The sequence below is a fragment of the Xenopus tropicalis genome, chromosome 8 (assembly GCF_000004195.4).
Source record: "Xenopus tropicalis strain Nigerian chromosome 8, UCB_Xtro_10.0, whole genome shotgun sequence".
NCBI lineage: Eukaryota > Metazoa > Chordata > Amphibia > Anura > Pipidae > Xenopus > Xenopus tropicalis.
In genome coordinates, this window is record NC_030684.2 from 79738288 (window position 1) to 79765265 (window position 26978).

A 26978-nucleotide genomic window follows, 5' to 3' on the forward strand; every position below is an offset into this window, starting at 1 on the left:
TCTGTTACCCCTGGCAAGGGTCCCAGCTGCTTGAGCACCCATCCAACAAGGATAAGCTAAGGTGGTTGTTGCTCTGTTGGCTAATAAATGCTGTAACTGCTTCATGCTCACCAAAATAGAATTGTGGGTATTTTTTGCTTCCCCCTCCAGAGGTGCAGGCTAATAGAGCCCACAATCCAGTTGGGGGAAACAATATTCTTTAAAAAAAAATAGCGCCCTGCAGTTATAGACTGCCGCCTTAGGAGGGAGCACTCCGTGCAAGCAGCCATGTTGTGGCACTGGCATGCTTGTAAGGAGCGAGTGCTACAACTTGCTCGTTATGTGCATGCGTGTGATGAAGGAGGGCGAGTTGCATCCACTGCTCCTACACCAGAAGCATACGCATAAGGAGTCTCGGTCATTATGTGCATGCACGGACAATAACATGGTTGCCCACGCCGGGAGCTCCAGCCTAGCGCAGGAGGGGATTATACCAATGGGAGGACTGAATCATTGCAGCTCAGTACAATTAATTCTACAGCTCATACTTTTATCAGCCCATTCCAATATTTACAGAATTGTCTTTGAACTTCTGAACCCCCACAAACACACTATTAATGATTCTGTAATTCTTGCCCATACAAGTCCTGTTAGAAGTTCATGTTATGGAAAAATTAGTTTTAACCTATCAATAATTTTCCGCTGAACATGCTGAGGCAGCTGACAAATGGAACATCTGTGCTCTTACACACATTCTACCATGTATCTGAGATCCCATTCTCAGGGTCCTGCAGTATCAACACAGTACAATATTACATTTAGCAGCTGAAATGACTACAAATCATTTACAGTGCCACCCCTCTATTTTACCACAAAATGTAAATTAATTTTGCCCTGTATCCAAAGAATTGTCATCTGCATACATTACTTTCTTGTCTTTAAATGTATCTGTACTTTTAATTGACTTCAGAGCTACATATATAGCGAATTAATACACAATATACTGTTCTGTTTAATAACATTTTGTCTGGCATTCCTGACAGGGCCTCGCCTCTCAGTGTTCCCTGTTCCTCTTGTGGAGTGAATGAGTCAGCCAGGAACGGAGCCAGCCCTACACATCATGTTATTCCTGAAGAACGTTTAAGGGCTGGAACACAGATTTACAGTGAAAATCTGCAACTAGCAGCAGATGGGACCCTGAAATTTTGGGTAGCCTGAAATTTGGGGAGTAAAATGGCTGTTAGAGAAGTGGATCGATCATACAGTGCACACAAGCTTCTGAAATAGCAAGTAATTTTATTGGGTGCTAAAGTGCTTACTGGAATCCACAAACTTTTTAAATATTTCTTAGACCCAGATATGCACATTGAGATATGTGACTTTAGAATTGTTTATTTACAGGAGAATCAATGTTCCTACAGGAGGACATTCTCTTAATTCTCTTATTTGTATTTGCCTAAATGAACTGGTACTAGCTGTCTACCTTCATAATGCCTAGCCCTATCACAACTTTGGCCAGTTTAGGGATTGTTTATATGACTGGCCCATAGGCATCCAAATGCACTCCCTAACATTCCCGGATTCATTAGGTACAGGGCTCCCTTTCTTCGCTTAGCAGTATGCTTTGTGCCTTGGGCTTGGGGCGTGCTATGGGTATGGCACAAATGCTGTAAGGCTAATGCTAGACAGGGGCTGATTCTTAGCCTGCAGATAACCACAGATTAAGAATCAGCTCCTATGCTGGCATCATCATTTCCCTGTACCTGCACCAGAATCAGCCCTGTCTGGCATTATCCTAAAGGACAATTTGGGGCACCTTTATGCTCCAGCACTTGTGCTGTATCCATTGTATATGAGTTCTATTTTGTTATCCTATTTTGTATCAGAGTTGTTTTGTCACACTCAGAGGGGCTTACTATAGCCACTATAAACTATACTATAAACCCTGGGCAAATTGCCTCTGGCAATAATCTATGGCAAATAATCAAACCTGCAGCTTGCTGAAAATAATCAATCCCTGATTGGATGCTAAGGGTTACTGGCCAAAGTGTTTATAAATGAGTCTGACAGTGTCTGAATGCTGCTTGCTTCCTGGAACTTGGTCTTGTTCCTGTGACAGGCAAGGATCTTAGGATGCAATGTAGTTTATGGTAAAGAATAATTGTATGCTTTTGTGGTACTGTCTGCACTGCACAGTCTCCTGCTTAGAAGTACATATGTGTCATATGCTTGGGCAGGACAGTTATGTCTGCAATTGAATTTCAGCAGTATTTAAGAAACCTCAGAGAAATGAAAAGGGAGAAAATGAGGAACACATTAAACAAAACAATAACAGCGGCTTAAAACCAGACACTTCCTGAAAATATGTCTGCTTGACTGGCTTGTCCAATTTAACCTAATCACTGCCAGGGAAGGGTGGGCATTTGCTAGGGGCCCCCAATTTGAGAAGAACCCTTCTCAACTCCCACCATCCAACCAACAGCCACAGGACTTGATTTTCCTTATTACATTGGTGCCCTAGCTTTTGGGTTGTAAGATCTTTCGTGTTTATGGTGCAGAAATGACTACTACTTTACTTCTACTTCTTTATTAGGCTGGGAAATATCTGCCCTTTGTGTACTGTGCCTGACTAAACAGGAGATTGTGTTCATTACACAGGCAGGAAATAGCCAGAGAAGATAGATGGATATCGGTTACAAAGCAAGCTTGCTTACAGATAAACTATGGACTTGACCAAAATGCAGGACAAACTTGTCAAAGGGTGAATTAATTGGATGTACAGGTGTCGGATCAGTTATCCAAAAACCCCTTAACCAGAAAGGTCTGAATTACGTGAAGACTCCCATAGACTCCATGTTAATGAAGTAATAAAAATTTAAAACATAACTTTTTTCTTTGTAATAATAAAACAGTACCTTGTATTTGTGCCCAACTTAGATATAATGAATCCTTACTGAAGGCAACACAATCCTTTTGGCTTTATTTAATGTTTAAATTATTTTTAGTAGATAAAGTCTGAAGATCCAAATTACAGAAAAACCCCCTTATTCCCAAAACCTCAGGTCCCAAGTATTCTGGATAACAGGTCCCATACCTGTAAGCCCCATGCATCAAATCATTAGGTGATTTTGAGTGTTTATATTGCAAGCTCTTTTGATCAGGGTCCTCTTTACCTCTTGTATTGGTTATTTGTTCTTTTTGTACATTTTCTTTTACGTTTAATATATAAAACCATTTGTTATACAATGAAATATTTTGGCATTTCACAAATACATATTAATAATAATAATTCTAGCCTTTGAATAAAGGTATAGGTGTCCTTTACTGTAGTTTGCAATGATATATTTCACTATGTCAAGCTGATGTTTTGGTCCAATAACTAAGGTTTGCAGATAATGGCTCAGGGGCCAACTGTAGGATCCTCTCCTTTGACATTACAGACCTCTTGGTGTAATAATTTTATAACATGAATAACCTATCCAATCTATGAAAAAAAATGTTTGACAGCACTGGGGTAGTTTTATTTATAGAGATCTGCTGATGGCACAGAAAATAACTGATGACTTCGGTACTGTGACTTCCTCAGGTAGAGTCACAGTGTTAATGCATACCAGCTGAGCCACATATTAGCCACAATTAAATATGTGTATATCTAATTATAGATAGGTTCTTAAAATAAGGTATTTTGCTGCTGTTTGCCCTAGTGCTAGTAACCCATAATAGCTGGTAGCATTTAATATTCTTCTGTTTAAAGAAAACATCTTCTTGGTTGCTATGGGTTACCAGAGCTGAAGTAAATTTCCACCAGCAATAACATTACCCTCTTGTGTGGACTACTAAATTGGTAACCATCTGCCTAAATCTGCATTGATGATTATATCTGTTCTTTTAACACTCAGATTGACTCTCAGATTAGCGCTCAGATTAACAGGTACATGACCCTTTCCTTGTTCACATGTACAGCACATTGAATTAGTGGAAGCACTAGATCAAACAGAGCCTAAAGATTTGTAGAATAGATTATAATCTCTGCCCCCAGCAGAAGTGATTTTATTGCTATTAGTTACATTGAGTATTTTTGTATATGAACAACACAGGGGGTTAAAGGGGTAAAGCACCAGTTGTACATAGTAGTCACATATTAACCTGCAGACAAGGCTCTTGCATAGACAAGATTCCACTGCAAATATGAATATTATATATTGATATAGGTCCATATACTTACCAGCCACTCAGTTATATGTTTTTAAAAATTATGGCTTGAGTGAAGCACCTCCAAAAAACTAAAAGTCAACTCATAAGCATATTTAAGCACAACTACTTTGCACACACACTAACACATGGCTTTTGCTTGAGGACAACAAATTATATTTGCTTTCACAGAAGATAGATTTTTTTTACTGAGATGGGCCTTCAAAACAGAACAGGCATGACCCTTCCCAAGCAATTTCAGTTTAGGTGGGAATTCCAACAAAGTATGCCTAGTGACTGCATTTCCTCATGTATATACTGCATTTTCGATGTATAAAAATACAGATAAAACATAAAGAAAATTAGCCCTTTGGTATTCCTGTAGAATTGACTGAAACTAGATAATGTATCAACAGCAAACTCTGAAATATATATAATGTATAATATGACAAACAAAGAAATAGAAAAAAAAACAGCAAAGAGTTTCCAAACTTCAAAGAATAAGGCATTTTTTATAGGCCATGCTAGATTAGGAGCAGGTTTGCTCTTTTTCATTAAGGTTAGTTCATAGCCTTAGCTGTATATGAACTTTGGAAGTCAGTATCTTTTTTTCAGCTGGTGTTGGACTTAGTTATATTGATAACCTCAGACATTTTCCAGTGGAATGATAAGCTTCTAAATTTAAGCTAAACCAAATTGTGTTTTATAATATTTAAGCAGTAATACAGGTGAAGCTATGTTGATACTGTTAGTAACATTTAGAGCAAACGTCCCTGTTTACATGACATGGAAGGATGGCCAGGGCGTAAGATCTGATGTTCATATCTTGAAGCACAGTTAGATTTATTCAGCAGATCCTTTCTGTCTTCTTTTTGATGGTGGGATCAGGTGTCTTGGCAGCTCAGGTGGTAGCCCATGACCTTCCAACTTAACTTCAATCAAATGGCTTGCAAGGGCAAACTCTTCATCATCCAGCATGCCATCACGATCAACATCAGAGAGTTTCCAGATCTTGCCTAGCACAGAATTGGGCAGCTTAGTGGTTACCATCCAGTTCTTGGCTTTGGTGCCAGTGATTTTTCCATCAGTTGGGGCTAAATTAAAGAATATCTCATCGTATTTAGGCTTGTCCTTAGTAACCACCCATTCCTCATCATCCAACCCCTCAAAGATCCCATCAGTGGAACCCTCTATGAAAGGGCCATTATGGGTGCCATCAAAAGCTCCTCCTTGGACCACATTATCACAGGTTTCCAAGTCTTCCTGGCGAAGCAGTGGCATTAATTTTGCAATGTCGACTGTCAGCATCTCATCCAAAGCATCAATCATATGAGGCTTTAAGGCATGAAATTTCTTGAAGTCATGAATTGCCAGTTGCTCCTGTTAGAAGTTAAGAAATAAATATGTAGCTTAAATTAAGCAATTAACTAAAAATATTACTTTTTCTTTTAGAAATGTTGGCAAATAGTAAAGTGTTTTCAACTAATGTATCCACGACTTTCTGAAGATATATACCCAATGAGTTTTAAAAGTGCATTTGATTTATTATCTTTAAATCTATAGTTTATAAAAAGATCTCTTGTAATAAACAAGAGAAAGGTTGATGTAATAATGATAATGAAAAAAATGAAAAAAAAATACCTGCATTTTGGCACAATCAGGGAAATCTCCAGGTGAAATGTGGTGTTCCAGCTGTATCTTAGCAAAAATAACAGGGAGCTTGTTAATAAGCTGCTTCTTTTTGTTGTCTTTGCCAAAGACTGATGGCATCTCCTTCTTTAGGTGACTTATGATGTGAGCGTGGACCTGCAAAGAAAAACAAACATCATAACACTGTGAATTCAGCAATTATAAACCAAACATTATAAAAGGGTCATATTTATCAAAGGGTTAAAAAATACCTCAAAATATGCTCCATTGTCTCTGCTTGTGAAAAAATATACACAATGGCGGTATATAGAATTAATGTTACCTAGTTTCTTGTGGATTGGACAAATTAATTATCCAGTAAAATTCCAACCTAATGAGTACAAAATGACCAGACGCCCAACAGGCCATAGGGTTTCTATAGTTTCACAAATAGGAATGGAGCATATACACACAAATGTTTTAGACTCTACACGGTTTAACAGAGGATTTTGATTGATCTTTTTTTTAATAAAGTGCATTATTACATGCCTTTCTGTCTTATTTAGCTTTGCTTTTACAGTTAAGGGGAATATTACCATTAATATTTCTTTCTATTTTGATCTATCTAGTGGGCTGTTGAGATTATTGCAGTGTCCTTGCTATTTTAGGTTTCACCTTATCCATTGCCACGACATATGTCATTTTTTTTTTTCAATTCTTTATTTATTTTGTATTTTTCATGGAAAGGGGAGGGAGGGTACAGAAAATAAGGGAAGGGGGGTTTTGAATTACAGCTTTCAAGTACAATCTAAAACTGCACAGTCTGACAACAAGTCATTGCTATAAATCATAACAAGGGTTACAAATGTAGATATTCAATAATCTATATACAGGTATTAGTGAACAGTCTTATTTAATTTTGTTTCAGAGAGCTATGATGCTATTAGTTTCCTATAGTATCATAAGAATTTTATGAAATTTACCCAAGGGGACCATATTTTCCAGTATATTGGGCTCTTGTTTTGTATCCATCCATTTCCTCCATTTTCCTAATCTCCTCAACGTTAGCTAACCATTCAGAGTAAAAGGAAGAGGATATTGATTTCCATTTCTTGGGTATCAAAGATTTTGCCATTTGCAATAAGGGTTAAAGGATCGGAGAGGATGATATTTTTCTCAGGTATGGTGTATAATAAGATTAGTGGAGAAGTTTCAAGCTTAATTGACATATTTGTAATTGTGTTAATGGTTTTTAATACCTCTCGCCAATAAGGTTGTAGTGATGGACATGTGAGCCATGTGTGCGTATGAACACATATGTAATTTGTTATACAGCCCAAAGACTATAATATGATCCACGTCACAAATCCTAGTGGCTAAAGATTTTTTCAGCGGATGACAGATATCAATTGGCTGAGAATCTGTACTTTATGACACTATACTTTATGACTGAGATATAGTCCCAGAATGCAGTATTGGGATATGCCTTTTTAACCAAGGTAGAAATTGTAGTCTCTTTCTCCATACGTCATTTTCTGTATGATAGCATCCTGACCCTTTCCTCCCAAGGAAGCTATGGAAATTTTCGAGAACTGGCAGAGACACTTAAGAGCCCTAAACATCAATAGATAGGGTGGGGCGGCAGAGGGGGAAGGAGTGTGAGACATCCAGCACTTCTAAGGGAGACAGGATGCCTGGAAACCCTAATGTTTCCTTTGGGGCCACTAACATCATAACACCATAAATGTCTACTGCATGTTTACTTCTCTGTTGCCAAAAGGACCGATCACAGCAAGAAATATGTATCCTGTTTAAGAACTCGCAGGTTCTAAGCTTGATCCATAAAGATGTGTTTGAGCCATCGTAAGAATATAAACAAATATTGAGAGCCTTGCTATTTATGCAAAGCTTTTCAAATGCAAAAGAAATATGTATTAAATAACTGTATGGCTAAAGTTTTTTGTAATCCTATTACTTTATACTGTACAACCCCTCACAGGTTTTAAAACTTCTATTTGGTATTTTCACCGTCAAATTTGTAGATGGGACAACTCACAAGTCATGAAATAAAAGGGCTGTGCCTGGTATAGGGACTAGCATAATGCAGTAACCTTCTTGCTCCATGACAAATCACAGTACTTCTTTTCATACCATGGAACTTGGTGGAGCTCGAGTCAAATTTTCCCTCCCCACGCTGCTATCAATAGCAGGGAATTTGCAGCTGCAGTATATAATAAAATGTTTTTTTCTGCCTATAGAAACCTCTTTCTAAAGTTATTGTTTTCTGAGGTGTTAAAGTTTCTGAGAATTTGAAACCCCTTACTTGGTTACTTAATGTTAGGGATCCAGTTAGAAGTTAGGAGTCCCCAGCTGTGCAAAATGCTCCAAGGTTCTGCTGAGGGTTGAGTAGGAAGATAACTTTAATGTTATATCTGACAATGAGGTTACTGGCATACCTGGTGGATTCTCCAACAGGGAAATGGTAGCGCTCAGCTGTGCATTTTAAGGCCAAAATCCTCTCTGTGTGCACAGTGGCAGGCAGATACAATCAAATTGAATGGCAGAATGCAGAAGTAATACTGGACAGGTACTAATGTATTTCTGCTAGCAGAGGATCTGTTATGTATGTCACTAGACTGTATACACCATTCTTTAAAGTGGCAAAAATGGTTTGGTCATATACCAGTTGCTTCAATAAAGTTCATCTGAATGTTCACAGTTGAGATTCAAAGAAACAGTGGTCTTCATATTTAGAGACACAATATTTATTAAGGTACACAACATTTATTAAGGGGATACAATGTGCAATGCCACTGCTTAGTTTATATACTTGCCTGCACATCACTCCTACACTGTAAGCAGGGTCAGACTGGGGGGTGAAGGGCCCGCTGGGGCTTCTGCCTCAGGGGCCCCTGAACCCCCCAATGGCCCCTGCCGCCTTTACCCCCCAGGAGCCCCCAACACCCTCCGACCCCCTCCCCGAATGTGTCTAAATGAAACTCACCTGTGGCGCGTCGGGGGAAGGAGACCAGTGGATCATGTGAGCACCCTGGGGGGTTCAGGTCTGGGCTGCCAGGGCCACCGGGTTTTTTCCTGGTGCCCCGGCGATACAGTCCGACACTGGCTGTAATTCACATTTCCCTCTATCTACTGGGCCAAGGCACTTTGAACTTACATTACACTGATCACACCACTCATAAAATAAGTATAGCACTTTTTATCCTTTTTTGTGTGCCATTCCTCTAAGCTCCACACATTCTTAGATAGTAAGCTTTATAGGACAGGATCCTCCTTTCTGTTGTCTTTCTCATCACTAGCTGATGTGTGTATGTATATATACTTTATTTAAGAAACATTTAATATGGCATACAGAATTAATGCTACATGAAATGTGCAGGAATATTTAAATCTCTCTACTTTTATCTGTATTGTAGAGTTTTTCAGTCTTAGCCTATTCTTTTAGCATAGTCTGAAGTGGTACTGCATTAGTCCTTACAGTAGGGGGGTTTATTGCTCCCTCCCTTTCATGAGGAAATCTCTCACTTTTCCAAGGGGCAGCCAGAGAAGGTGACAGGAAGAGATAAGGAGATCATAATGTTTCCACAGTTCAGTTTCCCAGTGTAAATAGGCATGCACGTAAGCGATACATGGAACCCCAATATATGAGGTCTAAATTGTATCATTACAAGCAAGCACTCTAAATCAGAAAAAATGGAGGGATATGAACAGCAATATAGATAGATGAATATTATTCTGTTTTAGCTACATGCTGTATAACATGAAAATATTCTTGTAAATAATACATATTTTAAACAATAAAGTTTATGTTTAAATGTATTTTTAAAGGACTCTGAGTAACTAATACCAGAATTATGTGACACAAAGACCAGTGAACGAAAAAACAAGTGTCATAAATATTTGCTACAGCTTACAATACGACAGCCACAAATTTTTAACAAGGGCTTTGTTTCTGGGGTTTCTGGATAAACCTGCAGCAGTGCAACATTAATAATACCTTCAAAGCTGTCCGATCCAGCTTACCCATCTTGGAGACTTGTTAGGCTATTTTTTGAATGTCACTGTAAATGCTTCTTGTATCTGGTCCCTAAGCCCAGGTTAGTGAGAGCAGCACAGAGCATGTGCTGTAAATTAGCAGAAACAAATGTGGGGAGCCCCCAAGGGCATCTTCAGAGGCTCAGATCTTCACTCCTAAAGAGCTGTTGTGGCCTTGGGCTGATACTGAGGTATAAAGCCTTAAGTGTAGCTTTGTACAGCCTAATTCTATGTTGTCCTTTGTGGGGGTGTACTGACCATACCTGCTGGAAATTCCTCTAGCCCCTGTGGTTTAGTCTGAATCCTAGGGAATCACTAGCCCTGGGGACTTTGCAAAAGATCTGACAGTTTTGCTGACCTGCACTGACATACCTTTACTGGGTATTAACCTGTGGTTCATGTATTCACATCTAGGAAATGTCTGTCTCTTTCTGTGTTAGAGAAGAGAGATCTAACTTTTAGTGTCAAACAGCAAAAATAACCTAAAGCTATGTATGTGTGTCTCAACACTGTCTTCTTCTAAAATAAATATGTGTTTAGATCTGAGCATATTTTGAAGACATAGACAAAGAAATTGTCTCTGGGTCCTGCTTCTCGCCTCCTCTAATTTTTATTTCTTCCCTCAGTGTCTGTTCTTCTTTTGTGTGTGTGTGTATCTCCATGCTATGAGTAAACTACATGGAATGTGCTGGCTCTGTCACACACCACTTTCCCAGCTCTGCTGCCAAAGAGAGTTAGAAGCAAATCCCCAGAACACCAGCCAATGATCATTTAACCCCTACACATCATTTTTTTTTGTCTGTACTTCTAAATACTGAATTTGATTTTACTCATGCAAGGCTGCTCCTGCCATACGGTAAGGTGAGAACCTGCCTCAGGTGGCAGTGAGCGGGCACCTACCTTACCAGGGGAAGCAAAAAGACACCTCTGATAACTTTAAGAGCCGAATTTTAAAAAATGAAAGTTCAGCTCTGCTAGTGCAGAGAGTGCTTCCTTCTGGACCCACTAAAGCTGTAAACGTGGAGTGGGAGAGGGGGGTGGCACGCAGGGTCTGAATACCCTCCACTATAAAATACAGAGTCAGATGTGGGTGGTCTCTCACATTGTGCTGTACAAAATACAAGATATAAAATAGGGACTGATCTAACATAGTAACATTCTAAGTTGGGTTAAAAAAGACGCACTTCAAATTCAACCTTTTATGTCTACATGAAAAGATAATCCAGAGAAAGGCAAAAAAAACCCTTCTAAAGGCTCTCCAATTTGGGAAAAATTCCTTCCTGATTCCAAGGTGGTCAAAAGCCATCCAACCCCTACTTAAAGCTATCTAATGAATCTGCATGTACAACTGATTGAGGGAGAGAATTCCACAACCTCAAAGCTCTCACTGTAAAAAAAACCCATTCTGAATATTTAGATGGAACCTCCTTTCTTCTAATCAGAATAGTTGCCCTTGTGTCTGCTGGAAGGACCTACTGGTAAATAAAGCATTAGAAAGATTATTATATGATCCCCTTATATATTTATACATAGTTATCATACCCCCCAATGATATTTTCTCCAGTGTAAATAACCCCAACTTGGCCAGTGTTTCTTCAGAACTAAGAATTTCCATGCCCTTTACCAGCTTAGTTGCCCTTCTTTGGCCCTCTCTAATTTAATAATATCTTCTTAAACTCTCCCACACCATAAAGTGTGTGCCTCTATATTACAATGTACCAAAGAAATTCCTTATTCCCATCACCTGACTATATACAAACCTATACCATTTGGCACTATCTATGTCTAATTGTCATAACAGTAGGCCCAATAAGTCAGGTTTTCTAGTGGGCCCCAGGAGAATGAGCCTGACATAAAGGGTCTAATATCTCTACACTGTAAAAGAGAAGGTCTGATTTCCTGAACACTCGTGGGTCAAGTCTTGCTCACTGAAGTGAATGGAACCATGATTGTGGGTGCTTTGCAGTTTTGCTACTTAATGCTCAGGTGACAAAACACCCAGAATCTCTGCATATGGCATTGCCATTATGAAAATGCTTGTGAACAATGTTATAATCTGCAGGTCACCAGCTTGAGATATACTGGTGGATTTTGGTTGCCCCTATTTTAGACTATAGGTTTTTTTGTTTATTTACTTAAAATTCTGTTTTAGTAAAATCAAGAGAGAACTGACTATAATCAACAATAATGTCACTAATGTTGGAAAGCTAAATATAGTTATAATGATGAGTGTCCATAGATATCTTCATGCAGACTATAAAGAGACTAAATAGATGTGAATGTGAAAACCTGCAAAACCTTTTGTATATGCCATATTAAAATATTTGGCCAGAGTATATGCTCTCCCCAGGAAGAGAATCTATCCATGAGAATAACAAGCTTTAGGTCATCACCACATCCTCCTCTCTGCCGGTTGTGTGTTTGTGTTACCTCGGTTAAGGAAGACTTGCACTGTGTGTTTATATACTTACACCCAGCAAGGGGGCTGCATATTCACTTCCTATCTTAATTAATTATTGGAGTCCTATTCTTGCACTTTTCAACAAAACAAATCTTAGCTTTCTACATATCATGTAAGATAAGTAACAATTGTAAATCAGAAAATGAAAAAGACTCTTAGGGCTCTGGCACACGGGGAGATTAGTCGCCCGCGACAAAACTCCCTGTTCGCGGACGACTAATCTCCCCGAGTTGCCTTCCCCTGCCATCCCACCGGCGAACATGTAATTCGCCGGCGGGATGGCACACGCGGCGGCGTGATTTCCCGAAATCGCCGAAAAAGCCTTGAGAGTCTTTTTTGGCGATTTCGGGGAATTGCGCCGCCGCGTGTGCCATCCCGCCGGCGACTTACATGTTCACCGGTGGGATGGCAGGGGAAGGCAACTCGGGGAGATTAGTCGCCCGCGAACAGGGAGTTTTGTCGCGGGCGACTAATCTCCCCGTGTGCCAGAGCCCTTAGAGACGTGCCTGATTTGTAGAAAGGCAATTTGCATCAGCAACCCCCAGGGGCGGAACAAACCGACCGGGTTCCCTAGACAACCCAGCCATCCACCTCACCCCTGCCCCCCTTGCATGTGCGCATGCATTTTTTCCCAGGCCTAGTAACCCATAGCAACCAATGAGATGGCTATTTTCAAACAACTGGGTCATTTTATACCATATATCCCCTTTAATCTCATTCTCCCTATCTACATGTATGTCTTAACTGTCCACTAAAACTGTGTACTACAATTTTGTTTTTTAAGATCAAATTTTTGTGGCCATGAAGTCTTCTTAGGTCCTGGTGCCTGGGTGTAGTAGCAGCCCTTTGCACGCCTGTAGTTACATTCATGCTCTAAGAACTTGGACTGTCCCAAAAATAAGTAACTTCTTATTACTATGATATGAACCTAAAAGGAACTGCCCTTAAATATGTGACTATTGTGACCAGAAAATCTTCAATACAATTGCTTAACTTTGGTCTTAAGTGGGGGTGTGGCTATTGTTATAATAACTCTGAAGTGAAAGGTACTTACCCTTACAAGCCGGGCTCTCTTAACCAAGTCATTAAGTTTGCGCAAAGCAGAGTTCCTGGGTAGATTCTGTATGTCTTGGAAAAGGTCCTGTTCTTCTAGTTCAAACAACCGCCTGTTGTCAGAGATCATTAGTGGCTCTGACCAGAAGGAACCAATATAAACTCTTAGGACTTCAGGAGTATTAAAAACTTTACCCAGAGACCACATCAGGGCACCATAGACACGCATGAGCTGTTGGGTTTCCACCATGTCAGCTTTGTTCAGGACCACACGAATCTTGTCTTCATTGCCCTTTAGGGCTCGAATGGCCTCAGAGAACTCATCAGAGATCTCCAGTTTGTGGGCATCAAAGAGAAGGATGATACGATCCACCCTTTCAGCAAACCACTGAAGGACTGCAGGAAAGTCATAGCCTGGAGATAAAATGGGGATAAGAGGAAGTCAACATCACAAGGTCATGAAACCAACTGAACCAAAGTGAAGAATTAGTTCTAAGTGGCACCACAAGGACTTCCAAAAGGTGCCTACCTAAATACTGCTGGTACTGATGCAAAAAAAAGCTACTTTTCAAAATATTAATAAAATTACATAAAAAGTTAGCTAAGGATCATGTTGATCATTTCTCACTGACAGGGCTGCTTTTGTAAGTAAGTAATTGTTATTTTTGTAATTAATTGTTACATATATGGCAGCCGCCTCATAGAGGAATATGGGGGATCAGATAGGGAATGTAAAAGCATCAAGCAAATACTTTCTGGCAAAATTATAAAGCTTGTGCAAAGACAATGGTATAATATGTTTAAAAAACAGTTTAATTTCAGGTATCAGTATCACTTTAATGACATTTTCCAATATATACAAAATAAACACTTTCAGTGTTTCCAAAATTATTGATAAATTCAATTGCTACAGAAAGATGGATCTGTTAGGTTGTTTATATTTTCTGTACTACTGTTACTGACCCTTTAAACCATGTAACAAAAGCCGTCTGATCTGTAGGAGGACAAGTTACTGCTACCTTATGGTTACCTTTAAAACCATAAAACGGGATAAGCAAATACTGACTTCAGTAGCAATTATATTTTAACCACTGAAAATGTTTAATCAATGTATATTGGATTTATATTTTATTTCATTATGCTGAAACTGAAAAACTGTTTTTGGGTGAAGAAATCTTAGTCAACTGCCTGTGTTTGGAATCCCATCCTAATTGGCAAAGGAGCAGCTAAACGCAGAAAAGGACTTAATGGAAAAGTTCACTTCTATATTTATTTTAGTATGTATGTAACTGTGTTTTTCTTGATGTGTCTGTGGCTTTTTTCTTTTTTATAAATATTTTATTTTGCCTTTCTCCAAAGTAAATTTCTTCTTATTATTATTATTAATAATAATAATAATAATATAAGTGCTCATGCCTCTTTTAGCTATAGAAGAAAAAATGTTACTTAGCAAAAATAAGACCAATTATAGTCAACCTTCCTCTAATGAGGGAATGTTAAAGAATGTTTTTTTTTCTCAAATATGATAAAACCATAGCAACATAATTTCCTATGATTCACTGTATGATTGCTTCTGCCTGACTGCTATTCATCAGGGCTCATACTCTAGCAACAGCCCAGTAACAGTAAACTAGGAAAATGTTACTGAAAGCCCCAAAACCGTTAGCAGGACATTAATTTGTACACATTGCTGGATACATAGTTTAATAAAATATTACATTCTTCTACTTGTCATAACGCCGAATGGCGTGGCATATTTCCTTGCATTGTTTACTTCTTGATCAGGAAGAATTTGTTTACTATGGAAAGAAAAAACCTGGAAGTGACAAATGCAAGGAGAAAGCTTCTAAAAACAACATGATTGATTCCTTATTGCCATGAACATATCTTTGTCCTAACTTGCTCATTTTATAAATTCTGCTTAAAGAAAGTTTTTGCAGAACATTTTCTGAGAGGGCAGCAAACAGATTCACACAGTGTATGTACAAGAATCTCACTCTGTACCTAACAACTGCCTGCCCCCCTTTTTGCCCTAGATTTGCCCCTACCAGAGCTGCACCCTCTGGCATGGCGAGATAAGGAAAATATTCATTAGTGGAAAAAATGCATTTCACAGCTGGGATGTGATTCCATTCCTACATTATTTTTTTTTCCTTGGCAGCTACAATGTTCCTCTCCTCCCCCCAACCTCTTATGTCTCTCCCCTTTCTTTCCACCTCTCCCTTGGACTCAAAGTTTCCAAACATTTCATGGAGCAAGTCGCCTTTTTTGGAAATTTTTAACTGAGTCAGTGTGTTTGCTGCGCACAAAGTAGCCTGAAGCTCAGGATAGACTAGAGAGAAGGCATGAAGCCAGGGAGAGAAAAGGGAACATGAAGCAGAGGAACTGCCCCACTGCTGCCCAATAAACTCACATAGCAAAATTAACCATTTCAGGCACATGCTGCACTGCCTGTTTTATGTAGAAAAAAAAGTTTATGTTTACAGACCTTAATGACTAAGACACATGGAGCTACTAGTAGCAGCTACATGTCATGGCTGCTAAAATAAACAGTGCTGATCATTAATTGTTTCTATGTGTGTTTAGCAGAGGCAGGTGTCTGTATTTTCTGGTGTTTAGTAGCCATGACAAGTAGCTACTACTAAGTAGCTCTGTGTGTCTTCACCCTAAAGAGGTACATTGAAAAACTTGGAAACCCTGGAGAATAAAACCAGTGCCCTTTAGAACTACTGTGTGATACACAGGTATTTGGACGGGTGTGGAAATGAGTATTTTTGGTGCTCAGTGAAACAGTGAAATTAATGATGCAATGACAAAGGAATCTGCTGGAGTCAGGAGCTACAGTACCAGCCTGTGCTGATCCGAGCCAGCTGTGACTTGGGAATCCTTCACACCTTCCCTATACATTCCATGATAAAGCAGGGCATCTTTAACTAAACTTTCTCCCCAGAAATGTCAGGGAATTTGATGTTGATATGCTGCTAAAATGATAACATGTTTTAATACACAGTAAATTCAACCATTAACTCTCTTTCTCAGTTAAACAGTATTTAGCTACATGCAGCCACTGCCCCAGATGCCTGTTCCCTATCACTGCATTATGACACATGTTTTATCTTTTAATCTTAAATGATAAGTTTGTATGAATAGCTAAACTGGATGGGGAAAATGGAGGATGTTGAGCTCTGTGTTAATTATTTTATAGGAAGAGGCAGTCCCTACAAAACAAAGGGAGCTAAAATCTCTAGGTGTTCCGGAGTCTAATGAGAAAAACAGGCTTTAGGGCTTTGTGAGAACATACTCACGTTATTCAAAAATACATATAGATAGCAATTTTGGTACCTCTAGGGACAGCAAAGTTCAGGCAGGGAAGTGATGACAGAAATGTTGTCATGGAAGATAGAAGTAGGGATTGACAGTTCAGGGAAGAGGGGCTGCAGCAGAAAGTAATATAGCAGCTTGGAATGCAAAGAGGGGAATTAGGGTACAGGGAAACAAAGTCTGCAGCAGAAAAAATAGGGTACAGGCAGAGAAGAAAGTGAAGAAAAAGAGAAGAAAACACAGCCAGGATACATAAAGTACTCAGAGGAGACTGAGAGACAGAGAGAGGCAAAGGTACAGAGTGGATTATTGTTATACAGGAAAGAGAGGCAGCCAGGGTTTCAATAAGACATTTTTCCCATAGGACCTGAGTGGCTTTCCTCTGGGTAATCTGGTTTCCTCTCACACTCCAGAAGAATACAGGCAGGTTAACTGGACCTTAGATTGTAAGCTCCACTGGGGTGGGGACTTGTGTGAATAATGTATAGTCTTTGTAAAGTTCTGCTGGTTTAAGTAACATAATCTATATTCATATCTGCGAAAAGTAAGCATTAACAGAAAATATTTTTGCAGTAGGGCAAAAATCTTACCGCTCCGACAAGTTGGTTGCACTTTATAGAGACAGAACTGTAAGCTGCCAAAGGGAAGAACATGTCCCTGCTGTGCCCAAATCCCTTCTCTTCCAGCTCCAACTGTGAATGAATCTTTTGTCCCTCCCTACCCCAACTTTGCTGAATTCTCTTTTTTATCCCCAGTCAGTGGCATATTTATAGGAATTACCAGTGCTTAATTTATATTACCACACTGAATGTCATGATACATGTGCAGAAACAGTGTGGTGTTTAGAAAGGGTCACTGCTGGAAGCTGAATTGGCACTCTGGGTTCCTGTACACTGACCAGTCACTAATCACCACAACTAAATACTGCTCTACTGTCCCCTAGCATAGATAACCATATTTATGCTAGTGTGGTATATTATTACCACACTGCTCCCCTGTTGCCTGGCTTGTAATGCCCACAATTCATTAATACTACAATATAGTGTTGCACAAGCTGTGTGAGGAACACAATGTACAGCTATACAGATGTGAGTTCATTCTGCACCATTCACACTGCACTGCCAAAAATGGGGAGATTGCACACAAACAACCATCCATGGTACTGGCCATGTGTGGGCAGTTTCAAATAATGTGACAAAATTCTAGCATTCTTTGTAACCACATGTACCTGCCATAATTGGGCCCAATGTGTCAAAATTAATTCAACTGTTTCTGCATTTTTTTTTTTTGCGAATCAGAACAAGTAGCAGCTAAAATTTTCAGAGTGAGCATTATGTAAATTCCAGAACGTAATGTTAAAACACTGGTAGGGGCATATTTATTAAAGAGTGTAAGCCAACATCGCCAGTGATGTTGGCATACACACTATAATAAATATGCTGCCTAGTGTGTGATTCTTATGGTGCAAGGCTATTGTACATTTTGAGTACATCCACGTCAGGGATGAGGTCTCGCCGGTATATGTAAGATGCTTCTTGCCGGGGGAGTATATTTCACAAGAGTAAATGTATTTTTTTTTTTCTAGCATAGTTATCAATATAAAGCTGCTAAATCTTACAAAAAAATAGGAATTTCAATTTGACTTATCAGCTAGGATTGGAAATGTCTTGCAAAAGACACTTCTATCTATTGGAATCACACATCATGGTAGTGGTACCTTATAAAACAGTTTTACGACAGTTAGTTTTCTGCCACACAAACTAAATGACATCTACTTTAGAAAAACAAACCACAAATCCATGCATGTATTCTTGTAACATATGTACAAATGATAGAATGTACTTGTTAAATAATGTGAAACCGCATTTATAAAGCATTTTACATTTTGTGCTTCTATACTTTGTTGGCACATGAAGAAGTATAAACACGCATTATGGAATGAGGAGTCAGGCAGGGTGTGTGGTACAGTAGGAAAAGGCTTTCCTCATATCCCACCCCCACCATCCTCAGCTTCTAACATAACACACCTCTGTTATTGGGTTCTCCTTGGTAACTATCCAATACAAAATGCAAGGATGTGACAGTTGAGGAGTGAGAGGTTCTTTGTGGTACTGGGCTGGAAGAAATAAGGATCTAGGTTGCCTGTAAATACAGGAGTAGATTTTAGGCAGCATCCTGTGTGTGTATATTGCATCTCAGTTCTTTTTTAGTTAGTTATGTTATTTGTGCATATATGTTTGTGTCTTTCTGTGTACAATTCTGTGTTGTGTCTTCAAAATTAAGCCATGCTCTGCATTTACCTCTCTGTATCCTTGTTATTACATTTGTGATATGGTGCCAGCATGTTATTCTTTGTTGCAGTGTATGTGTTCAGTGTTGCTGAGCTTGTGTATTGTTCTGTGTGTTGTAGTGAACACAGGTTGTGTTAGTATGTGCGTGTGTTTGCCTGTTATAATACTAGTCCTTGGTGTATCTCAGTAGCTGGATCATTACTGATTTTTGTCGCCACATATACAATGCTGTTCTTAATGAAGGTATTAATTCATATTGCAGCCAAAGTCTATGCTATGCTATGTTATGCGTGTTGTCCCACTTTGCCTGACAAAGTGACAAAGGGATAACTTAACTATTAAAGAGATCAACCCACCCTCTCACCTCCCCAAAGTTTACAGAACAGAGCCAGAAGGCACAGTGCCAAAAACAAAGATGCAGTTGCTGTTAATAAGAAAGGACATTTTTATAAACAAAAGAGTATTATATTTGGATCAGTTAATGGACACTAAATCCTGCTGCCCCCATGCCCTTCCCCTCTTGAAATACACCGGATAAGAATTTATGTTTTAAGTACAACCTGACCCCAAAGATTGACCATTCCTTCCAGAAAGTGACCTAAACAAATCTCAGCTTCCTGTAAGGCTAATTAACCATGCAGGTACCTCTGTGACATTAGAATGATTTGAAGCATGCACAAAAGCTACCACAGAATACCACTTGACATATTCCAACTACATAGTCCAACAGCACCACACCTAGTAATATCTGCATTGTAATCCATAATCAATATTGCACATGACTGACGTGACTCATTTTTTCTGTGAAACCGTCAAACCAGTTTTACTACAATGTCCACTGAGTTAAAGCAGAAACTGCCCTAAACTCAGTGCTAATGCACTTGGAAAACTGTAAATGCAAGGAACCATTTTATTGCAACAGACATGCAAATCCATCTTTACTAGGTCTCTTTCCAGATGAGGCTAGTGTGTGAAGAGCTTTTTATCCATGGAAATTCCATATCTATTTACAGCTAAAAGGCCTTTTATGCACCATGGAAAACACAGCCTGAGTGGGTTTACACTATGCTCACAAACAGCTGCGCTAGAGGCTAGCAGGGTTTTTTTCCATGAAGACTAATAATATTCAGATATGTGGCAGAAGTGATCCTAAAACTTGATGCTTGAGAATCTGTCCAAGTGCTACTGCAAAGTGCTAAAAAGCATGTAAATTGTGTGCATATAAACTGACATTTACAAAGGTACTTGCACCTATACATTGAAGTGCGCATCTTATTTTTCGCGTCTTAACGCAAGATTCACTAAAAGTATATTTGCGTTAATTTAGATGCGATGCTGTTTGCGTTATTTAAGTCGCGAAGACTATTTTCGTGCGGTATTCGACACAACACATGCTAATTAATGCAGCGCGCTACTTGTCGCACACACCATATTAGCCATACACACCATTACGTTCATAAAACTACTTTTTTTGAAAATGACCATTTCCCTGCAAACTGGAGGCTGCATCACTCTAGGGCCAACACATACTTGCTTAAAGCACACTGCAAAGTCCATATTGTGTTGCCAAAAGCTCATGAACTGTACTTTTCTATAATTACCGCCTGCCCCAAGTAGGTGTTAATTTTCGCACAGACTAATGAGATATTTAGCGCGTCTAAGTCTTGTGAATCATGCGTTAGTATTATTTCTGCGCGAGAATTAACGCAATGCGGTAAAATTAACGCATGTGGTTTGCGTGCTATTTGGTGAATCACATGTTTTTTTTCACGTCAATTTTAACGCAAAAAAGCATGAGATAAGCATTATCGCACCTTAGTGAATCAACCCTACATGTTTCTTAGTAACATGCAGCAAGCACCGATGGACCTATCCAACATGCTTTGATGAAATAAGTCCAGTTGCACACAGGGAACCCTGTAATTACTTGCAGCATGGACCATAGCGCCAAATTACTTGCACCTGGCGAATGCTAATACCACTATAGGCTCAGTGTGCCAGAAGTGCACCAAATTTACACTACAACTTTTGTGTGGTTTGTCAAAATGGATGCTTATTTGCATTCATATTGATGTACTACGTGCAAGTTGTGACAGGCACTGCTTAACTTACATCTGCTATTACCACCTTGAAATTCTGGGTAAAATGCTGCATTATGGGTAAAAACATAATGGTTTGAATATGAATTTTGTACTCTGCATAAATGAACTTTGATCTTTTGAGCTTAGATCTTTTGATCTAGCTTGCCCTCACATTCACACATAGCAGTAGCAAGATGTGTATGGGGTGATTTTAGGGGCTTTGCTGCCCATTGTTTTTAGTAGCTTGATTTGGATGGTGTAAATTTGCCAATGATTCTCTGCTATAGTAATCACTATGTCAGTCCACCAGAGTATACAAAATAACCCTGTGTGGCATTCAGGGTCGGACTAAGGGGTGCAGGTCCCACCTGGGCTGCCAACCCAGGGGAGGTGTCCCCTGCACCCTCTAGGGGGCCCTGCTGCACCCCCTAACCCCCACAGGGGGCCCCGCTGAGCCTCCCTAACCCCCCACAGGGGCCCCTGCCCGACATCCTCCCCTAAACGCGCCTAAGTTTACAGCGTCAGGGGAGGAACACCGTAGCCCGAAGGAGCACCGGCAAGGTTCGGGTCTGGGCTGTGGCCCAGTCCGACCCTGGTGGCATTACCCTAAGGGAGTAACTTTTACCTTTGGCAATTGTCTGGCTGGCAACACAGCAGCCACATCTCCTATAGCTTATCTTTCAATAGATAAGAGTAATGTTGGGGACCAAAGTTTAAGGGTCTCTCTGGTGGCTTTAGCTAGGAATTTTATGTTATTTGCTGTGTTTTCTAAACTGGTTACCTTTAGGTTTATGCAGCATTTTGATCACTGTTAATTATGGCAGCAATCCAAACCCTGCTATTTGCTACATATCACTTTCCTTTTAAGACCAGTGGGAAGCACCCCAGGTCAAATGGCACCTGTTAATGATAAAAACATATAGTCATTTATTTCAGATCTAAGAGATAGTTCTGCACTAATATATAGGTATGGGACCTGTTATCCACAATGTTTGGAACCTGGGGTTTTCCAGATAATTGATCTTGCGATTTTTTCGTATGTTTTGCGATTTTTTCGGATTCTGTACGAATTTTTCGTTACCAATACGATTTTTGCGTAAAAACGCGAGTTTTTCGTATCCATTACGAAAGTTGCGTAAAAAGTTGCGCATTTTTCGTAGCGTTAAAACTTACGCGAAAAGTTGCGCATTTTTCGTAGCGTTAAAACTTAACGCTACGAAAAATGCGCAACTTTTCGCGTAAGTTTTAACGCTACGAAAAATGCGCAACTTTTTACGCAACTTTCGTAATGGATAGGAAAACTCGCGTTTTTACGCAAAAATCGTATTGGTAACGAAAAATTCGTAAAGAATCCGAAAAAATCGCAAAACATACGAAAAAATCGCAAAATACCGATCATTACGAAAAAAACGCAATCGGACTCCATTCGACCCGTTCGTGGGTAAGTAAATCAGCCCCAAAGGGTAAGGGGCCTAGCCTGCAGGAGGAAACTTTGTAAAGCAATGTGTAGGTCTTTCCACTGGTGATTCCCTTTATTGCTGGTGGAAAGGCTTTTCTGGAAAATTAGTCACCCATAGTAGCAGAGATTAATCACGGGTGACTAATCTCCCTGTTGGATATTACCCTGAGTCTGAATGATTTAATCATTAAATATACCCACTAGGACTGTTTTGCCTCCAATAAGGATTAATTATATCTTAGTTGGCATCAAGTACAAGGTACTACTTTACTATTACAGAGAAAAAAGGAAATAATTTCTCAAATTTTGAGTTATATAATTTAAATGGAGTTTATGGTAGATGGTCTTTCCTTAATTTAGAGCTTTCTTGATAGTGGTTTAACAGATAAAGGGTCCTGTACCAGTAGTACCGGCAAAGCATTCCACTCACCTCTGCTCACCCGCTGCTTGGCACCAGATAGGATACCTGGAGTGTCTATAAGACTAATGCTTTCCAAAACCTTATTTGGCAAATGGGCACACATAAACCTGCAAGAAAAAATGAATAGTTTAATCTCTACTTTAAAAGGAAATAATAGGGAAGGTTGATGATATGAACATACAAGGCATGGAAACAAAAGGGTTCATAATATTTAGGGTTAATCTTGGTAGTGAAACAAACTCTTTTGACTTCATAGGCCACTTCTGTTGTGGTCTCCAAGACTAGAGTCAGTGCAGTTACCGTGGCCCTAAAAACCGAATTCATACTATGTGAATGCAACAAAGTAACATAAGGTATTTTAATGGAATTTGTTTTATACTTGAATGGAAAGGTTTATCTGGGTGCTTGGGGCCTTGGCTGGAAGCCTATTACGTGTCCTGCTCCAGGGAGATCTGACATCCCAGGTGTGCAAGGGATCTTGTGTACCGCAGAATTTACACAAAGGTCCTGCTTTGAAATACCAGCCCTTACACGTACTCCTTCTCTTCTTGGATAGTATTGTAATATATAGCTAATACAATTTGCTTGGTAAAAAAGCATACTGCTCCTTATACATTAACTGCAAACATGTTTTGCACAAAAGTAGACCTACTGATTAGTTTGGGGCTGCATTTTGCAATATATATATATATATATATATATATATATATATATATATATATATATATATATGTGTGTGTGTGTGTGTACAGGAAAAGAGATCATCTACACTGAACCATCAATATATTAAGCAGATGAAATGCTCTTTAATAAATTGATATTGGTGATTGCAGAAACCCGAAGTTTTGTGGGCAAAGGGTGTTTCTATAATATGGATACATACTTTGTCTGCCAAAAATCATTTAAATATTTATTTAACCTAATGGGATTGTTTTTCCACCAATAAGTATTAGTTATATATTATTGAGGATCAAGTATGAGGTACTGTTTTATTATTACAGGGAAAGGGGGAAAAATTATATACAATATCTGAATTATTTGATTAAAATGGAGATGGCCTTCCTGCAATTAAGTGCTTTCGCAATAATGGGTTTCCAGATACCATGCCTGTATACATTTTAGATTATTTTAACATTGCACCTCAGACTCAACATGGTAAGAGTGCAAATGCTATATATATTGTGCATTTTGCAGCACTTTACAGAGATTATACATTGTTCACATCTGTCCCTAACCGATCTACCATTATCATTAACACACTCCACAGCTTCTGGCAGTTTTGTTGCATAGGCTATACTTTTCTACTCAGACTAGTAGACAAAAGAGTAAAGTTATGTATAATAGGATCATTTGTATAATATAGCATACTAAATTAAGGGCTATGTGAGCATACAAATGTGCCTCCTCTGGTTGTGCACCACTTACCCCACTTTATTTTAATATATCTAAATAAATATCCTCTAGATGCAGGCTGCTAACATTACACTCCAGTTGTGCTATGGAGCAAGGCTGTTCTGTGACTTTCAATCTGTTAGACTGCAAACGACAGCAATACCTGTTTGTAAATCATGGGAGTTGTAGTTTACCAAAAGTGGGAGAACCCTCTGCTGGACGCCTCTGAGTCTTTGAGTGTACAGAAAATGCAACAATAATATTGTTATATAGTTAACTTGGGTTGAAAAAAGATCAAAGTCCAACCCCTCCAAATAAACATATATGCACATACTTGTACAGACCTATAAATATATATACCAATTTCTATAATAATCATAGAGGTTAGTATTACAATAGCCTTGGTTATTATGCTTGTTCAAGAAATCATCCAAACCACTTTTAAAGGTATTAATAATTGCAACAAGTACTTTCATCAAGAATATTTTCCCCAGACATATGTGCCTGTGTGCTCCCTTTTCTCCCCCTCTCCAGCTATGAATAGCCTACTTAAAATCCACAGGAATACAGGGGCAAGTATATTGTTCCCATGGGACACTGCACAAACATACTGTATCCCCAACATCCAGCATCCCATGGCAGCTCATTTAAATGGTGTTCCTATGTAAACCTAACCCTTTGTGATCATATTCATGTCATAACGCTCCTCTTCACCTGCAGAACATTGTTCTGTATAGCTTATGCCTTAGCAGTTATATATTCACACATTTTGAAAATGGAAACAGGCCTTTTTGGAACCAGCTTCCAGTAAAACTACTGAAGCTCATAAGGGAACTATGTCCAATTAAATATAGAGGCTGGTTGTTGGACTAAAGCTCAGGAAAAGGGAATACGTTCACCCTGACCCACCTGTTCAGAAATGTGTTCCCAAAGGGATTTAGTTTGCGGAAAGGTTTATTGGGATCCACCATGAGTGCATTCCCAGGTATCACTCCTTCTGTCTCTCCGTGCATGACAGCTATGAAGGAATCAGTGGTAGGCTCTGGGCCAATGCGACTGCCAGGGATGTCCTGCTCCAGGAGATACTTAATGAAGGTGGTCTTCCCAGTGGAGTACTGTCCCACCACCAGCACCATGGGCTTGTTGTCAAAATCAGCATCCTCCAGCGCTGGGGAATGGAAGTCATGGAACCTGTAGAAGTCCTCCACTGGCTTCAGCTTCTTCTTGTACAGGTCCTTCAGGCCCTCAGTCACCGTGTGGATAACCTCAGGGGACTTTTTGGTTTTCTCGTTCTTGCCCATCCAGCTGAACATATTTCACAGTAGGTTGCGCTGATGCACTAGTGGATAAAGACTGGTAAATTGCTGCTACCAAGAAAGGTTTCCTTTTTTTCTCTAACAATCTCTTCTCTGTTCTCCTTAACCAATTTGATCCTCTCCCCTTCCAGTCACAAGCAAAGAGTCATCCAAAATCTGACAGGAGGGCTTGAAAAAGGACAGGCAGGAACAGGGTGTGTAAGCACTAGGCATAAGGGAGTAGGAGGGTGTGGAGAATGTGGGACCACCTTGCTAGCTTGAACAGAATGGGGATAGGTTACTGGGTAAAAAAATTGGGACAGCCTAACCCAGCCCAGACCAAATCAACATTAGCTGAAATAATTATGTGCAAAAAAAAAAGCCTAATGCCAAATTATATGTTTCACTTAACAAAAAGTCTGTTTTGTGCAGTCTCCTCCCTGGGTTCCCTTGCTCCCCACCCTAGGAATGTATAGTGTTGGTGTAAATGGGTTACATGTAAGTCTCTGGTATTATATTGCCACCTGGAGGCAAAACAAGGCTTTGATTGTTTGAAGAGCTAGAAATATGCGGAAACATGAAAATGGCAATGAAAAATAACACAGAGAGAAATAACTATCTACAGTATAAGCAACGAGCCATCTGGCAATGTGCATATTGATTTTAAAATTGAAACACAAATGCAGAGAAAATGTAGCCTCGAATATCATTGTATAAAGTTGTTGTATGTTTGCAAAGCAGTATGGGCCAATGAGTTAATTCAAATAAAATCGGTTACAGCTTATTAAATGAATCTTGCCCTTTGTAACAAATGCAGCCCTATAGTGTCCTTCAGCTTGAGTATACCCTCATATAAGGATGCTGAGTTACCTGTATGGGCCCATGAGAAAGTGCACCCGTGTGTTATAGTGCATACTGGGATCTATTTTGAATGACAACCTTTGATTGTGTAAGTCATTTTCAATTTCACACATTATATATATGGTATACTATTCTTTTCTGAAACAGAAGCATTGGCCCTAATATCAATAGGAACACAGATATAAACAGTGTCGAACTGGGGCCCCTGGGGCCCACCAACCTTAGACCACAGGCCCACTCTCCAAACTATTTTTCCTCCTTTCCTCACCCAACCTCTTTATTCTCCTAGTCTCTTTTATTTCCATGCTAGCATCTATTCTTCCCTCTATTTCTCCTCTTTGTTCCCATTTAGAAATAGCCATGAAATTGGGCAAATGATCAGGAGCAGGAGGGCCCACTGACACCTGGGCCCCCCAGGAGTTTTCCTGGTACCGTGGTGGGCCAGTCCGACACTGGATATAAATGTATGATGTTTGTGAAGATTCTCATTT

The 26978-nt window shown here is 39.4% G+C and overlaps 1 protein-coding gene across 1 annotated transcript; it reads right to left on the reverse strand.

Moving 5' to 3' along the window:
* Positions 1-3995: 3995 nt before the first annotated feature.
* On the reverse strand, positions 3996-25758 carry ehd2 (EH domain containing 2). The gene is given in 5 exon segments (NM_001030493.1): positions 3996-5550; positions 5812-5976; positions 13368-13780; positions 22949-23046; positions 25241-25758. Coding segments are annotated over 5 exon segments (1617 nt in total). The 5' UTR covers positions 25645-25758; the 3' UTR covers positions 3996-5013.
* Between the last annotated feature and the right edge of the window lie 1220 nt (positions 25759-26978).